Raw genomic sequence first — 18,458 nt, forward strand, 5'->3', positions numbered from 1 at the left:
CTCCACTGAACTTCGTTTCAGTGATTAGTTTTTATGCATTGGGACTAGTCAGGTACACTGCAGTTTTACTGTTGCTCTGGCACATGGACAACACTATTAACCTCATTAAACATCAAGGTTGCTCATATTTTCCAAAATTTCAATTCACCACCCTATCCTAGCAGCAAGATTTGATACTCATGCAACCAGAGTAAGTTATGTGTATTAAGGAATGTGTGTATGAAGGAATCAGAATAATTACTGCAATCTGACATTCTCCTATAATACAGATGTTTTGAAAAGTAAGTGGCAAATATTTAAAAAAAACAAAACATGAAAAATATGCAATTAATGCAATTAGAATTCTGCTTTAAATTATGACTCCATGAATACTAAAAAAAACTGAAACAACTTTTGATGGAGAATGATGTATTTCACATTTCATTCTACTCATATGGTCTCCAGGAGAGCAGGTTTTTACAGAAAAATTTCTTTTCTAAAGAACTAAAGATTAATATATTTACAGCTATAAAATTGTCTATTTACCAAAAAGCTCAACAAAAATATCCAAGTCCTTACTTTTGCAGTAATTTAAGGTTAATCATTGGAAACGTTTTTACAATAAAATATTGATAAAATAATTACTTTTAAGTTTAGAAATATTTTAGCGTCAAGAGAGAATTATTAATGAAAATTTTGTTTTCTCTTTGACAAATCTCAGATATCCGTAGGGGAACCTTTGGTGCGACGGCATTTGTTCCTACACGGACTCATTTCTTGTCAGAATTGTCACAACAGCCGGACCATCTAAGCTAATTAATTGTTGCCGTTTGTGGATAACAAATGTTAAAGTATCACATATACTGATCAACCACAATGATTCCTTACACTGTAAACATCAAGCTCGCAGCTCGGACGTTGACTGGCACTCTCAATTTGCAGAATAAAACCGCCGTAGATTGGTGAGTACGTCTCTTCTCGTTAGCATAATTTTGTAGTTAGCTGGTGTATTCATTGGCCTAAAGAATCTTTACACAAATACTGTGTACCTTTACATTATATTATTCTTTTTCATTGTCTCATTACGTTGCTACCTAATAAATAAACTGATGGATGCTGATAGAATAGTTTCTCTTTTACCTCGCTTTTTTTAAACAACGAAACATGGAGGGGATCTTGTATCATGTGACATTATGTGACATTTTGCTGGGCCTGCTTTATTAATGCCTCATCTTCCAGCAACATGCTAACCTATTAAGGAAAGCGACTGCGGCCAGGTCCCAGGTTAATGTAGTGCAGAAATACATCAGGACTAAAGAGTCTATTACACAAAGGTGGGCTGACAATAATAGTTGGTTAAATCTCATAATATCTGGAAAACGAGACTGCACATTTTTATAGGAATTATCAATTTTAAAAGCATTTAATTGATTGTTAATCTTAGTGTTGGCTGGATGTGAAAGTCTTGTTTGAGTTTTGTGTTGTCCACATATTGTCCAGTCACACAGGCAAGCAGATCTTGCTGAAAAATGTAGATGACATACAGTTCATACGTAGTTGACAGAATTTAGAAATAATATATGACTTTAAGACATTTTAAAACCCACGTAGTCGAAATGAGTAGTCTTTGACCTTGTGTCCCTAAGTGAAATCTTTTTTTTGCAGTCTTGTTTTTAGACAGGTGTCTATGGTTTTCTGCATAGTACCAGGACTCTTAGTTCTCTGATACAAGCTTCATCCCTCATGTTCTCTTCATGTGTAGCTCTTCCCTTCCTGTCATTTTATTTGTCCTTTTTTTTCCTATAGGGGTTGGCAGGGGCTCATAGCTCAGGGATGTCACTCAAGTATTCTCATCATTGATCCAAACACAGCCCAAACCATTCAGGTTTTGGAGAAGCACAAAGCTATTGTTGTCAAGGTGAGTTTTGACATAAATAGTTCCCAACTGTTTAACATCTTTATCTCTGTAATTAATTGACAAGTACTAAACATTGAACCAGAGTTAGATCTGTTACATTACAGTGTAAAGACAAAAAAAAATATATACAAGTTGACAGAAGAACATGTCTGCTGGAAGCTTGAGATGTTGTTGGAGAGAAAAGGGAGAATTGTAGATTATTGCTACAGGATGGTGTGTAAAGGCACAAGAGAGTAGGACGAGAGCCTTGGAAGAGGGGAGGGAAGGTTGACCGAGTTGTGCAGCCAAGAAGGAGAGTCCTGCTAAATGTAAATCTCTAGAAATCCTCCAAGGAAAGCAAGAAAAATAAGGATGTTACATCAAGTGAAGGAATGTTGCTTGGCATAGTAAACCGCTCACATGTCCATAGAAAAAGACTAAGGGTATTAAAATGACCTAATGAAATGCAAGATATGGCAGTAGAAATCTTGCATTTGATCTTGCACTTGATTCGGTATCCAGGGCAGGCAAGACCTCATTTAATTTTTGTTTAAGTAGAGGACAATGTGGGATACATGCATGCTGTCAACTGTTTTCCACGTAGCCAAATGACATTATTCTGTTACCAACAACAGCACATTTTTACTGAGATTGAAAGCATTGTGTTTGGTTATCATTCTCAGTGTTAGTCAATAACGTATTGTTTATCTGATTATCTCAAATAAGAATACGTTTTTATGAGTTAAGGTCACAGTGTAATAATTGATCATTTAATATGGAATTCTTAAACGTTTAGAAAATTGCTCAACACCTGTTATGCGTCCTTTTCTGGAAGATTGCTTTCCAGAGGGAATACAAACACAGCCTTACTGTTGCTGTTAGATTAATATTGTATCAGCCAGTATTAATGTCAGTCTTGTGTCACCTTGAGCTGAGTTGTTTTCATGTCTGCCTGGTAGAAAGATTCTGTCTGCTTCCCTGTGAATTTCAGTGTCAGGACACTGATAAATATTTCTTCTGAATTGACAGAACCTCCTATTGTGTGTGGGTGTGTTTGTGTATTTTGTGGGGGTACCTAATGACTCATAGGTTATGAAGTGATTATCAGTGCCTGGGCTCCACGAGGCTCTCATTCCTCACTCTCAAGTAGATTCTAATCTTGTAAAACACACTAGAGACAGGCATGGACCATTCCTTACCACCCAACCTGTAAGCATTTTAGGCTCTGCTGACTTAAAAAAAAATCTACACAGTCTATTCAGGAACAAAGTTGCAAACAGAATCAATTATTTAAACACCAATTTGCTTGTAGAATCATTTGTCTTTTCAATGTAGAACTTGCATTGCCTGAATTTGAATGTTGTGTGACTCATGCAGGGTCTATATAGTATTGTGTTTCTTATTTTTCTGCATCTTGCTTTCCTACACTACATCTATAATATGAACTACACTAGTTACTTCATCTCTTCGAAAGTATGTATACAGAATAAGACCAGCTCTGATGTGGTTTGCACTTAACAAGTTAAACAAATCGATCAGTTTGTCAGTTACGTATGAGTTAAATTTATCACTTTTATCTTAAAAGAATATCTGTGTCATCTTGTGCTTACTGTCCTCTTAAGTTTTTCCATTGTGACATCTGGTTACGCAGCATGTGTATTGTGTTTGGTAGGTGAAATGGTCCAGGGAGAACTATTACCACAACTTGAGCTCTCCCTACTGTCTGCGCCTGGCTTCTGGAGACGCCTCAGGGAAGATCATAGTGTGGGATGTGGTCAGCGGCACGGCACACTGTGAGATCCAGGAGCATTCCAAACCTATTCAGGGTAAGAGATCTTCCAAGAACACCATTCTCACTCCCTTTAACTTACACTTGGATTGAATCTCTCTCCATCATCTTTGTCAAGAAAAGTAATTTATTCCTGGCAGCAGTACAAAGGAGTGCATGGCTATTTGTTTTCTTCAAGATGCTCTTCCCATCATTCTCTGTCTTTCAATGCACGCGTCGCCTCCATTGTCCTCATTCCCAGATTCTCTTCTCCATTTTCACCTTACCTCTTCCAGATTTAGAGTGGCTGTGGAATCAGGATGCATCTCGAGATCTGCTGTTGGCCGTTCACCCTCCAAACTACATTGTTCTGTGGAACGGAGACACAGGCACCAAGCTGTGGAAGAAGAGCTATGCCGAGAACATCCTTTCGTTTTCTTTTGACCCCTTTGACCCCACCAACATGGCATGTAGGTGATCTGACTCAACCAGAGCTTATTTAACTGTTCGCACTTTCTCTTTCACCCACATACGTGTCATGTAACCTGAGAAATTCAATAATTTGCCTAGGATTGTTGGATTGAACTGAAAAACAGACATAGAAAGTGTTAATTTTTTTTGTATATTGCTTCAGCTTTCCCTGTTGCAATATTTTGATTGATAAGCCTCTGCACTAGTTTTGGAATGTATCAAATGTTCAACAGCGTGATGGCAACAACTCGTGACTGAGCAGTGCTCTCTCTTGTACATGGTTGCATATTGAATAATATTGCAGTACTGAGTGCACACCTGTAGCGTATTACAGTAAAACAGAAAATACTGTAGTGTTAAATGTCCCAGGGCTCCTGCTAACCAGCATTAGCATGGCTAACTTCTACCTTCACTTGACAAAAGTTAAGCCAAACCAGTTCAGATTGTCCACCAAAAATGCAAAGTTACAATCACTTTTACTTGCATTCATGCTGTGTTTTCTCATCTCTCTTGTCAGTGCTCACCAGTGAAGGAATAGTTTTTATCACAGACTTTACCCACTCCAAACCACCAAGTAGTGCTGGCAAAAAGGTCTACATTGCCAGCCCCCATGCAAGCCCCGCCCACACCAAACCAGCGCCGGCAGCCGCCCCGGCCCCCACAGGCGCCAAGAAAGCCCTCAACAAGGTCAAAGTACTCATCACCAACGAAAAACCTACGTAAGAACCACTTCAAATCTTGAAGTCTTTCACACTCTTGTTTATTTATTTATTTAAAATTTTCCAAATTAGATTTTGAAGTCAGGTAAACAATGCTGATATTTTGCTAGTGTTCACAGCGAAATCCTCCCCAATCTACATGGGTAACTATGGTGCATTGTATGTGTCAGTAAATACATGTATGATGAGGCTTATCAACATAGAGGCTTGAGAAATTTCAGTTTTGTGTTTGTAGAAACTTTCCCTCAGTGTCATCAGATGAATTATTTCAGTATCTTTGTTGTTCTTCCAGTTCTTCATACTGCTCTGATAAACGAAGCAAGTGTTCTGCTTGTGTATACTTCAGTCTATCTGGATTCAACATCGTCTCTTAAAAGTTATGTTACATGTAGTGATGACATGTAATTGGTTCATGGATGATGCTGAGACAGTATGAAACTACATACTCACTTTATTATGAAACTACACTCACTTTATTGATCTTTCCCTAACTTAACATAAGCTTACATAGAAATGTATATAAAACTTCAGTCACTACAGCTCGATGGTGATTTGTAATAGTGTGTGTGTTATTGCAGGAAACAAATGGAAAGGATCATCGCTGAACATGTTCAAGTCTTAATATTAACATTTTACAGCATGCAAAATTCTTGTTTGTGTTTCTTCATTCACTGTTGACAGAGCAGACTCTTCAGCGTGTCTGATGTTTCCCTCTTATGAATAAAACTGCTAGGAGACATAGTTGCTGGGTTTAATGTAATGCTCTGTAATGAAAAAAATCCAAAGACATTTGAAATTCTGTTTTCAGGTTCAGGGTTAATCCTTTTGATAAATTTTTTTTTTTTAAAAACCCACTTCCAAATGTAGCTTGGATTCAATTAGCAAAAAGCATATTTCATTCGGCTTTTGTTGACCCGGCTTTCTAAACCCAGTCTGTGACATGCCAAAACAGATTTAGGGAGGGGGTCGTCTGAACAAAGCTTTAGAAATAATCCAGTTAGCAGTTCTTTGGAGGATTACCTCATTTGAGTTAAATTGAAACAGAGCACTAAGGAATTATTTTATCTGGCAGCTATTACGCTAAAATCATCTTCAGCTACGAGGTGGCCAGCTGTGATCTTGACCTGTCGTGAATCTGCTGTTCAGAATGTGTTTATTGTGTTCTGGCCTTTCCTGCTTAGAAACAGTTTCAGGCACTGAACATGTCTTATTTGACTACTCAGTTCCATTCCATAGACAGTTTGAAATGCAAGGACTCAGTGTTGGGAGCATATGAACAGAATATTGTGACTTTATTTTGGATGAGCTCTGAATATGTTTTTAATGTGCCCATGATTCTCTTCTGTCATCATCCTGTAATTTGCTGCTCTTTCCTCTCTTTATATAATTTAATGGATCTGTAGTAAGTCCATCTAGACATGACTTTTAAGACAAATATATTATGCACCTGAGATTTGATAATTTGACAAGTAATAAATCTGTCTCAAAGCAGAATGAGCCCTTCTACACTTTATTTTCAGTGTCCAGACCAGTTTTAGCAAACAGGTAATAATTTTTTAAAAAGTGCGATCATGAATCTAACCAGTGAAAATGCTTTTATCATAGATGTTTTTTATACAATAAGAGGATGTACTTTGTTTTTGTTGCTCACACAAAGAACTGTTAGTTTAACAAAAAAGAAGTAATACCCTGGCAAACTCTTCAGCATAGGAGCATCACGCTGTAAAAGAGGACAGTGTTGGTTATTATACTTTCCCATTGTTGTACCACCTGAAGGGTTGGCACTCGGCAACTGCAGTGGAGCTCTGTTCTCTAAGGTAATTGTTACTGTATGTCTGTGTTGGCTGCAGTCAGCTGTAGTGATGCCATGCAGAGGCCATAACTCAAGAGTTTGCTTTATGTTGGAAAAGGAAATGACTTCTAAGCACAAGAAATGATTTATAAGACTCTGAACAGTAGCAGCTGTGTGTGTCTTACCAACTGTCAGTTCAGCTGAGACGATATGTGCAGTTCAAGCATTCTGGATTCATTCTACTGAAAATATGTTAAAGAATGCATTAATTGAACAGACAGCACAACGCCTCTGGTCTGACTGCACACACCAGTTTGCTCTGCTCCTTGGGTTCAGTGTCTGCTCTGTTGACTTTTTATTCATCTGTGGGATGTCATCCACAAAACATTCTCTATGTTCACCACAGTTGGGGAGATGTATGTGGAGGAGATGTAAGATAAGACAAGGCAAGCTTTATGACCCCCAAACAGAAACTTACATGTGAAAGCAGCAAATCCAAATTAAGAAAAAGGTTAAAATACGCTAACAAAATGAATAATGTGTCAAACCAGAGTTTTGCAATCATATACCCAGGAGCACTTTTTGTTGCAGCCCCTCCCATCTCTCTCTCTCTCTCTGCTACTTCATTAGTTGTAAATTGTATTTCCCTCAGACTAAAATAAACATAGAATAATAAAACTAGCTAACCGTACTTCAGTACATTTATTATCATCACAGGATTCCTGCCCAACTAATGTGTGGGAAACACATGACACATTTGATAGAAGGTGAGAGCGTGGAAAATGCCCCAAAATAGAAAATGAACATGTTTATCTAATATGTAGTTGTAATAATTTAATTAAAGTTCAAAGACAAAAATAATGTGGATTTTGAATCTGCATTAATTATTATTGATTGATCAATTGTTAATTCTTTACAGGGACAGAAATATACTTTAGAAGGTTTAGTTGGATCAGGAACCAAATGCTTGTTTGATGGTCCTGCAGCCTTCCTGCCTGAGTGATTGTGAATGTCTCACAAGCTTATTGATAGCTTCAGCATTCAGGCTTCTCTGTCCACCCACCCAACTGGCTGTTATAACAAACACTTCATTAATCTCACTCGTCTTATCTTCACTCCCTTGCATGGTCATTTCAGTGTTAGGTGTCTATTTGTATCTGACTCCTCTACGCTCCCTCGCCTCTCACACAGTGTTAAATTGACGTATTCCTTCAATCTACCTTTGTCTGCACGCCAGTTTTGGGTGTTAATCATATTCAGCCTACAGCATCTCTCCTCTCTGGCGCTGGACTTGAGCTGATAGATGAGAACTTTGAACCAGTCGGTTCTCCAGATAGGTATCAGGAGGCTGTTTAATGTTATTGTTACAGTAGTATGCACATTAGCTTGTCATCGAGCTGTTGTTAGTCCATTAATGAAAAAAATCCGAAGCCAATGGTTTGAAAATTTTTATTTGACTTATCGAAAATCCAGAGGGTTACCTTTATCTATTATTTCAGATAAATTCTTTATTTATTTGAGGTGAGGGGAAAGGATTCTAAAGGATACTCAAAGAGACATTAAATGTTTTATAAGTAAAGGACATGAGAGCACCTTGAAAACCTTCAAATGTACCAGATTATTTCATAAAACCTGCAAAAGATGAGCTGTCTAAAGGTTAAGGACAAGATAGCTGGCCCACACATTTCTTATTGTCAGTTTTTGACAATTATGAAGTTTAGTTGGAAGTGTTGAAGTTTATTTTTTCTTCCACCTCCAGTTCCAGCTGCTGCTTGTTGTCTCTTAGCCAGGACTGCTGGGTCTCAGTTAGGAAACTAAATTATGTGCACAATTGTTGCACTTTTCTGCTAATCCGATTTATAATTTATACATTTCTGCCTGTAGGTATTTAGTGTGAGTATGTTCTGCATTGTGTGGACCTAGACGCTCAAACTGAAGGACAACATTATGTATGAATGCACTGTATTTGTATGTAATTGTCTGTTGGGTCATTTTATGACAATTAAGTTACAATAGTAAGTTAGAGAAGTTCTTTTAAACTTGACACTGGTTTGGGAGTTGTACAGCTGAATATTTAAAAGGGTTTCAGGTTGCTTTTTTTGTTTGTTTCACTGGTCTTCAATAAGTTGGTCATAAGTTGACTTCAATAAGTTGGTCAGTGTGATTTGGCTCTGTATCATCTAAATCTAAATGCTCCCTGATTGAGACAGTTTTACGTATTAACACTTGCCTAAGATGACAGTAATTTTCATTGGCTCCTCTTTTTTGTCCTGTGCTGACCTGTATGAATGAAGCTGCACTGAATGAGTTATGACCGCAGACCTGCTCATAGATTCAAAGAAAATCTTACCTTTGCTTCCTCCTCTTTCTTCTGTTGGCATGAGGGTAGACCTTGTCTTCTGCCATGGACAGTAGTGTTTGGAATTGGTTTAAAGGGTCAGTACACAGTAAAAGTCAAAAATAAGTTCTTTAATCTTCTGGATTGTTTTGTTGTTTATAGAATCTTTTTGCTTCACAATCTAGTCTATGCAACTTTGGTCCAGATCTGAATCATCCCAAAGTACAGACCACATGAGTTAGGTGTGAAAGTCCTCTTACTCTATCAATGACATGATCAATATATTTTTTTTTTGCTTTTGGCTCACCTTTCTCTACTGCCAGTTTATAAATTAAGAGAAACCCTCCTTAATTTTATGTATTCCCATTCCTCCTTTTCTCTGTGGCGCTTTTAGTGCGGAGGCAGTGACGTTAAACGACTGTCTCCAGCTGTCCTACCTGCCATCCAAGAGGAACCACATGCTGTTGCTGTATCCCAGAGAAATCCTCATCCTGGACCTGGAGCTCAGCCAGACAGTGGGAGTGGTTGCCATCGAGCGGTCTGGGGTGCCCTTCATTCAGGTCAGGTGCTTCATTGATGAACTCCAAATTGTGTGCGATTGGGATCGCAGCAAACTTTGATGGATTAAGTTCTTGTTGAGATCACAAAAGAAAATCTATTTTTAATGTAAGTGAAGTTATTTATTTGCTAAATTTATACACATTTCAAAGTTAGAATATATCATATTGGAATTTGTTTTGGAGTATGAGTTTGGTTAAATATAAGAAGAGAGACATTCATAAATCTCATGAGGAGGTTATAAACAACAACAACAACTTGCTCAGTACTAGCACTGACATCTCATTTTGTGTAGGTAAGATAAATGAAAGGATGGCTGTGCTGTCTCACTCTATCATCGTCTGTTTCTCCCCTCAAGTGAGCCGAGCACACTTTTGACTTTCATTGCTTGAAGAACTTCTCCCAATTTTTTTTTTTTTTTTGTGGATGATTCCTCCAGGAAGCCAATTCCCCCTGTCATGCATGATACAGTTCTCCACTTTTCTTCCTCCATTTTGGTGCCCAACTCGTCGAGGTCTGAAATGTCCTGAGTGACAACAAAGAAAAATAATTTAACAGCTATGTGTCCTTTTATGGCTTGTTCTTTTTTTTAGAGTGACAGTCAGCATCATTGGTGACCTTTGGGTTCCTTTTCCCTTATTAGAGTGTGAATTTCTCATGGGAAATTGATGAATGCTGTGGGATTATTGGTGAAAGGATTTGTCACGAATGGTACAGAAACTCTCTTCTGTCATTTTCCCTGTAGTGGCTGTGCTCTACTTCAGCCATTCCATATTTTTTCAAAAGTATAACACTGAATTTCTATGCACTCAACCCAATTTACTGCCCCTCAATCCACAACAGCAGTCATTTCTTATTTTGCTTGGACATTATGTTCTATTTTACATTTTATTTTGCTTCCATAAATTAATATTTTGTATTTTATGTGATCTTGATTTTGATAAATAAACTCATTCTTATTTGGTGCAAACTGTAAATAGACATTGGGCTTTTCTAGTCACAGAATAGTCTTAAAGTCATGTACCAGAAGAGGAGTCATTGGTGTCACCTTCTAGGCTCCGTCCAGCCAGCCCCTCCCTTCTCTAAGTGATATAAATTGCTTGTCACACAGCCATTTTGCATTATTGAGGGCACAGCTTCAGGAAAACCCCTGAGCTGGTGTGTAAAAGAGCCAACAAAGAACACGAAATTTTAAACACATCTGCACTGCAATCTAATAAAGAATCGATGAATACCATAATGGGTGTGGATTTTCCTTAAAATATTTAGAAATGTCAGCAAAATGGATGCTGAACAAACCCAAAAGTGAAAAGTGATAAATGTAAAATACAGTATAAATAGAATACTTTCTGTAGAGCGCATTTGTCTGGCTTGCCTGATCTGTGCACGGCCCTTTTACAAAGTTAAAAAAGAGGAAAATAATTCCTTGATATCCATTTAAATGGATCCCAAAAATTGAATTGGTGCTTTTCTGGTCCTTTTTACGGTCCTTTCAGGTGAATGACCTGAACCATGAACAGTGGAGCAGAAAAGATGTTGTTGCTTGTTTCAAAGAGACCAAAATAGTGTGATGTCAGTTAGTGGAGCATTTGAGTTCTAAAACCTAATTGTCTTGGTAGAGGTAATTACTCATTTTTACTGTAGGGTACAGTTTTCTGTGTGATAAAACCAATGAACTGATTATTATTGGTTGAACGAGCAGTTCAACAGTCACAGTGTGAAACTGGTTTACTGTATAGACAAATGTTTTGGGTGTTATTATTGGCTTTATTATTAAGGCTTTATATTTAATAGAAACACTGCAGTTATTTTGAAATGAGGTCAACAGAGAATTTTTCTTTTCTAAAAACAAAACTTCTTTTCCGTCAGTCCCAAAATCTTATTCATCTTGTAATTTTTGGTGATCTTATGTGTTTCTCTTCTGCTTGTTTTACAGCTCACTCTGTAACACAAATGAAGTCTGAACAGTACTTTAACATTACTTTTTTTCTGGCACTAGAATTATTTTAACCCCCTCTGCACATGATGGAGTGAATGAAACAAAACAAAAAAATGTTCTCTGGTTGGCAATTGAAGTTATATGAATCTAAATCTGAACTCCCTGCTCATATCTGCTTTATATTTAGCCTTTGAGCATTTTATCTTTTTTTCACCTGCATGATGTTGTTGGCTGCAATCACTCCTCAACCCACAAGCACCTTGTCATCAAACATTCTAGGATCAAGCTTCTCAAGTGTGTGTTATTTTCTCTGCAAAAAGGTTATGCCTTCACCCTTGTACTGTTTGTTTGCCGATTGGTTGATTTTATGAAAAACACTGTATAGATTCCTTGAAACCTGGAAGAAGGATGGGGCATGGGTGAGGGGAATATTGGTCCTTTCCTTAATATCATGAGATTATTTTTTCCATTGTTATCAAAAACTACTGACTGGACTGAAGGGATGAAGGGATGACATGTGGGACAGGCAAAGTAAACAGACGTGAAGGACTGTTTCTATTTACTTTCACAACAATTTTAAAAGTACTTTTTTAATGTCCCTGTCATCCTGTGTAGGTGATTCCCTGTGCTCAGCGGGACGCCCTCTACTGTCTCCATGAGAACGGGTGTATCACCCTCCGAGTGTGTCGTTCAACTACCGCTCAGGAGGAAGCAGCAGGTAAGCCAGTCTGTGCAGTCAGTCACACATGCAGCACATGCTAGCCGTTGTCACTCTTAAACCAGTCAGAATCCTGGGCCGTGTCCCAGGTATCATCTGTTTAAGTGAATTGCTCTGCATTAAAAGTCTACTGCCCGTCTCTATTCTCCGGTCTGCATTTAATCTCCTACATTTAGCTTTTATCTTTTGCTTTTTGTTAAAGCCCATTGGAAGCCCATCGTCTGGCTGACTATCCTTTTCTTACTTTCCTTGCTATCTCTGCCTTGACACTTGTTTTTTTTTTCTACTGTCTGCTGTGAATCAATGGGTCTTTCTTATCTCTTTAAATTCAGGCTCTTGTTTGTGCCTCTTCTTTCTTCTTCACTAGTATCACAGTCACTCTTCCACATCATTTTACCTTCCCTCTGTAATTAAAAGCTACTCATTACCTGGACCATATTTGTATGTTTTTCTCCACGTTTGTGTCACTAACAATTCGTGCATTTACCAATTTGCTTTGTTCCTGTCATTTCTCAACTTTCAAATTCCACCGTTATTTCCTTACACTTCAACTTTTAACAGAGGAAGAAGAATATCATTGTAACCACTCTCTGTTTCTCTATATTCTCTCTCTGTCTTTTCTTTTTCAGCAGATCCTGAGCAGAGTTCCCACGAGCTCATCTATGACTTGCGCTCTCAGTGTGATGCCATCCGAGTCACCAAAACAGTCCGGCCATATCGCATGGTGATCTGTCCCATCAATGAAAACAATGCAGCTCTAATGGTCAGTGATGGTAGAGCCATGCTGTGGGAGCTCAAAGCTCATGCTGGTAGGGCAACCGGCAATCCCAGGTAATGACACAAATATTTCTGCAAAAAGTAAGTATTTTTACAGGTGGTTGAAATGGCAAGGAATGGTAATGATAAAAAAGTTAAAGTTCTTTCCAAGGTGACTTAAACTGACTTTAATACAATCCATCAAAATTTAGCCCATTTGCTGTCTACTGCAGGTAGGTGGTGCATCATTTTAAAGGGGTCCTTTTATGAAAATCACACTTTTTCAGGTCTCTACATATACATAGTGGTCTGTAATGCAGGCGCGTTCGAGTGGCGCAAGTTAACAAACGTACGTGAACGCGCGGGAGAGGGAGGGGTTGATTGAGGCAGCTCAGAAGGGGGAGAGGGGAGGAGACAAGGAGCTGAAATCTACACCCCATTAGAGCGTTTGTGGACAAAGGAGGATTTATCAATATTCAATCAAAGATATTGAGGACCATGGATCACTTTGGGTCAAGACATTTCAAATACAGTGTAGTTGGACATCTGGCAGCTGAATGACATATATTAAAAAAAGCATAATATGGTACCTTAAAAGCCTGCTTCTCTTCCATGGAGTAGCGTCTTGGTGCTGTTGATGAGATAATGTTGTATTTCTGTCGTAAGTTGGCTTCCTTTGTGAAACCTAGATGTCTATCTGTTAGCAAACCAAGACCAAACACAAATAGTTCTGGCAGCTGAGACAAAGCTACACTAGTGCGTTGACGAGTGATGGCCTGCTTGTGTTTTGTGCCTTTGCTCTTGACTTGTCTTGATAAAGGCTTGTTTGAATGTATTTTCTCATTTCAGGCTGGTCGACTATCCAGTGGTTACAGTTGTTTTTCAGATTACACTAAATAACTAATCTGATGTCATGTTGTGGTTGTAATATTCAAATGCTTGGTGTTTTTTGTTTGAAAGCCTAAACAAATCATTTTCCCAAGTTTTATATATTCAGATGTGTCTATCTGAGGTTGTATTTTCAGTGTGCTGAGCTTGCGGAAATGTAGTAAAATGAATTAATTACAGTATGACGTTCCTCTGTTTGACACCTGTGTATTCACAAGTTTTATTGTGAAAAGCTCCATCGTGGTTTACAACATTCACAAAAGTTTCTTTACAAGAAATCATCTGTTTTCTGTGGAGCAATATTGGATCAATACTCGTATACATGCCCTTGATCAATGCTCCCTTTGGAGTTGTAATTTCTTAAAATGAGGATGAGATTTGTCACCGGCACAGACCATAATTATTCATCAGTCCATGTTCACTTGTTTAAATAATGGATGTGAGCCATGATTCCAAATTATATTTAATCATTGTTCTTTCTCCCTCTGTGTCAGCTCCAGTCTCTCACCTCTCTACTCCCCTGTGTCGTTTTGTGGAGCACCTCTGGGTCCAAACCAGAAACGGATTCATGATCTGTGCCTGAACAGCATGATTGGTATGACTGTATACATCACTGTGAACACCATCGAGCAAGCAGCAGACATGTTGCATCAATTTGGTTTCTTTTCGGCAAAATAAGATTAAAGAACACAGAAGACCTGTAGATGTGTGTGAGGGCAGTTATAATCTGTATATGTGTGTCTTTTTGCACTCAAGCTTTCTAAGACCTTTTACTGTACCTTACCAAGCTGTTTGGGTCCCTTGGCACCCGTTCAGTTTCATTTCAATTCAGTTCAGTCTGAGCAGCTTTGCACACGCAAACCCATGGGTTTTTAGGCCCGTCCTTTTTTATCACTTTGTTTTTTATCCATCTCATCCTATTTCTTATGATGTAATTCCATCTTTATTCCCACTCCACGTTTCTCTCAACTATCTGCCGGTGTAGAACAGAGCTGCCTATCGAAAGATGAATGTGGATATAGAATAGTAATGAGACAAAGTTCTTTCTTTCTTCAGTCCTATTCAGCAAGAATGGAACTGTCAGTGAGCAAAAGGCCTTGAGAGAAGCAGTAGTAATTATGCTGACATAGGATAGGAGGGTTTTGTGGTCTGCCCCATGCACACACGCACGCACACACGCACGCACGCACACACACACACACATTTACACACACATTTACACACACAAACGGAGAAACAAGCAAGCAAACAAGCTCCTGCCTGGAGTAGGAGCGCTATCTGGTTTTCATACTAGATTTCTTGTTTAAGAGGGCTTGCCATCAGCCTGTAGGTTTTTTAAGTATTGTGAAAGGCTAGTTTATGTTCAGATTTGATGCTGACTGTTGATTCAAGAAGACCATCAGACAGGCAAAGGAAAACCAATAATAGCTCTAGGCCTAGAAAACCTGATGTGCCGGGATTTCCATATTTCTATTCCACTATCTGCCATGGTGATCAGATAAGGTATTTGTTTTTATTGATGCTTATATTTGTTTAAAATTATATCCTCATCTTATTTTTCTATCTTCAGTGCACTGTTTATCTAAGGAGTCATTACATTTCCATTGGTAAGTGGGCTATTTTGCTGGATTTAATGGAAATGAAATGACTGTTTAAGCCAGCAACACTTATGCAGTCAGGGTTGATGAATTGTGTGCAGAGATCCTAGAAGATGTTTGCCCAGATAGAATGATTATGATGTATTCATACCGATTGTAGAATGGCCATCAAAATTAATGCCTCAGTATAATTATATTATTATAGTGTGGAGGCATAGGTGCAACATCTGAAAGAAAAATAATAATAAAAAAAGAAGCCCTATGCAGGGAACTTGTAGACAGCACCACACACTTCTAGTGGGTTTTAAGTGATGACTGACAGGTGATGCTCTGGCTTCAGCTCCACACAACCATTTCTTGACATAATTCTAACAATTTTGGAAATAGTTCCACATACATATGTAGTGGTTACCCTTGCAGATGTGAATATTTATGGGGGAGTGAAGTATTTGTCATGCTGAAGGTGCAGTGTGAGTGCTCTGCTAGTTTAATAAGCCATGCTTTTCCTGCATGCTTTTAGTCATGTTTTCACGTACATTAAATGAGGCATTGCCACATGACCTGATGCAGGACGAATTAGGACACTCTGTCTGCTCATGAATCTTCAGCCTGACTTGTAGGTGTGGAACCACCTCCTTAGTGAAGCTGCTCAATAGTTAATGGTTTGAGAACTGCTAAAGTTTTGATGCAAGCCACATATTCTTAATGTTTTTTATTCCGGGTACCCATCTCATCAAAGTCATCATCTCGTCTAGTTTTAATCCATGTTAAGAATGTTATATTGGAAGGCACATGTGCAATATTAAAGGATTAAAGACATATAATCTTATCCAACACTTCTAATTGAAGCTTTAATGTAATATTTGGAAATTTTAATACTAATTCATTGCAGATTGTATACTTAAGATAAATTAACATTTCATGGACTCCGTTATCCCCACAAATGTAATAACTTCCACAAACGATATAACCCGCAAACATAATAAAAATTTGCAAATTTAAATGTAATGATCCCACAAATAATATAGTCGCCTACCACAAACCTAATACCTAGGGTAAGGGTTAGAGTTTAGAATTAGGGTTAAGGGTTAGAGTTAGGGTTCATTTTCCACAAGCGTAATATATAATTATTATGTTTGTGGGAAATTAGTTATTACGTTTGAGGGAAAGTCATTACAATTGTGGGCTTAACAGGCTCTTCCCAGCTTTATTACTCTATTCTTTTTAATTTACTGTGTGTGAAAGTTATAAAATTATTTCTTAGTTATTTTTGTGGTTTTATTCTAAGGTCAGACCTTGATATCCGGTGAGGCTCTTCCTCCGTCATCCAACCAACAAGAAGTCCAGCTTAAGTTCCTGCTCACTGGCCTGCTATCTGGTCTACCACTGCCACCATTTGCCCTCCGCATGTGTCCACCTCTTACCACTAAAAACATCAACCATTACCAACCCCTGCTGGCTGTGGGTAAGTCATAATGAACTACTGGCAGACATTCTTGTAGAACATCTTACAGCTTTAAAGTCTGAGAATGCTTAATGATGTTTACATGAGAACACTATCATAATATAAAGCTGAGCTACGTCAGTAAAATGCTCAGTGAAACACCTGAAGATCATGACCTTCATTTGTCTAAAGGTTCAGACTTAAAGTTCAACAAGACAACATTTAACATAGTACATTTGTTGAGGTCTTTTTTATTTGTCATCAGACGAAGGGGGAAAAAAAAGAGGCCCTTTTAAATTTCAGACAGTTTGACGTCCTGCAATCAGTTGTTTGTTGTGGCATCAGCATGTCATGGTTCTACTTACGTAGAATCTTGCAACACTATTAAATACTAGACAATCAACACGTATATTTATGTACCATACATTTACATAAATAAATTTATGAATACATACATATGTATTTGTATGATGATTCAGAGGACGGGAATTTTACAAGCCAATGGCTTCTACCCGTCAACCCTTTTTTTTTTTCTTTTCGGATGTTGTTGTTGATGTTCCAAAACTGATGAAATTGAAGTCTGCTGCAACGACATTTCTGGAAATAAAAAAATAAACTGAATAAATAAATAAATATACTGTATATATACTGCTCAAAAAATTTAAGGAATATTTTTTAATCAGTATAGCAACCTATCAGTCAAACTTCTGGGATATTGATCTCTCAGTGGGATATTGATCTGTCAGTTAAGTAGAGGGGATTGTCAATCAGTTTCAGCTACTTTGTTGTTAATGAAATCAACAACAGAGTACTGTAATCAGAGGGGCAACAATGAGACGATCCCCAAAAAACCCCAAAGCAGGAATGGTTTTCCAGGTTGAGGCCACTTTTTTCCCTCCTCATCTCTTTTGGCTGATTTTTTTTACTGACTGACTTTCTACTGCTGTGGTTTTTCATTTGACTTGGATCAACATCTTTGTTGATAGCATGGTGCGGTACCTGGGCACTACAGAGGTAGTCCAACTCCCCCAGGATGGCACATCAATACGTGCCATTGCAAGAAGGTTTGTTGTGTCTCCCAGCACAGTCTCTAGCGCATGGAGGAAACTCCAGGAGAGCTGGACAGGGCCGTAGAAGGTCCTCAAACCCTCAACAGGATTGGTATCTGCCTCTTTGTTCAAGTAGGAACAGGATGAGCACTGCCAGAGCCCTACGAAATGATTTCCAGCAGGCCACTGATGTGAATGTTTCTGACCAAATCATCAGAAAAAAGGCCCATTACCATAGAACTCTTTTGACTTTTGCCATAGACCACCAAACTTGGCAACTACGCTACTGGCACCCTGTGCTCTTCATCGACGAGAGCAGGTTCAACCTGATCACATGCAACAGAGGTGAAATGGTCTGGAGATGCCGTGGAGAGTGTTATGCTGCTTACAACATTATTCAGCATGACCGGTTTGGTCGTGGGTCAGTGATGGTCTGAGGAGGAATATCCATGGAAGGACGCACAGACCACTACAGGTTAGATAATGGCACCCTGACTGCTATTAGGTTATGAGATAAAATCCTTGGACCCATAGTCAGAACTAG

General features: G+C 38.4%; 1 protein-coding gene across 3 annotated transcripts in view; it reads left to right on the forward strand.

Moving 5' to 3' along the window:
* Positions 1–757: 757 nt before the first annotated feature.
* wdr11 (WD repeat domain 11) overlaps positions 758–18,458 on the forward strand; it is a 60,352-nt gene continuing 42,651 nt past the window's right edge. For 2 of the 3 annotated variants that reach the window (XM_068327349.1, XM_068327351.1), the window contains exons 1-10: positions 758–941; positions 1,786–1,897; positions 3,549–3,702; positions 3,941–4,114; positions 4,633–4,834; positions 9,359–9,524; positions 12,077–12,179; positions 12,809–13,010; positions 14,318–14,418; positions 16,710–16,886. In XM_068327349.1, coding sequence (XP_068183450.1) covers positions 856–941; positions 1,786–1,897; positions 3,549–3,702; positions 3,941–4,114; positions 4,633–4,834; positions 9,359–9,524; positions 12,077–12,179; positions 12,809–13,010; positions 14,318–14,418; positions 16,710–16,886 — 1,477 coding nt within the window. In that variant the 5' untranslated portion in view covers positions 758–855. The remainder of the gene's footprint in view (positions 942–1,785; positions 1,898–3,548; positions 3,703–3,940; positions 4,115–4,632; positions 4,835–9,358; positions 9,525–12,076; positions 12,180–12,808; positions 13,011–14,317; positions 14,419–16,709; positions 16,887–18,458) is intronic. The other variant, XM_068327350.1, reaches the window with a different exon arrangement.

Source organism: Antennarius striatus, chromosome 11, assembly GCF_040054535.1.
Source record: "Antennarius striatus isolate MH-2024 chromosome 11, ASM4005453v1, whole genome shotgun sequence".
In the NCBI taxonomy this organism is placed as follows: domain Eukaryota; kingdom Metazoa; phylum Chordata; class Actinopteri; order Lophiiformes; family Antennariidae; genus Antennarius; species Antennarius striatus.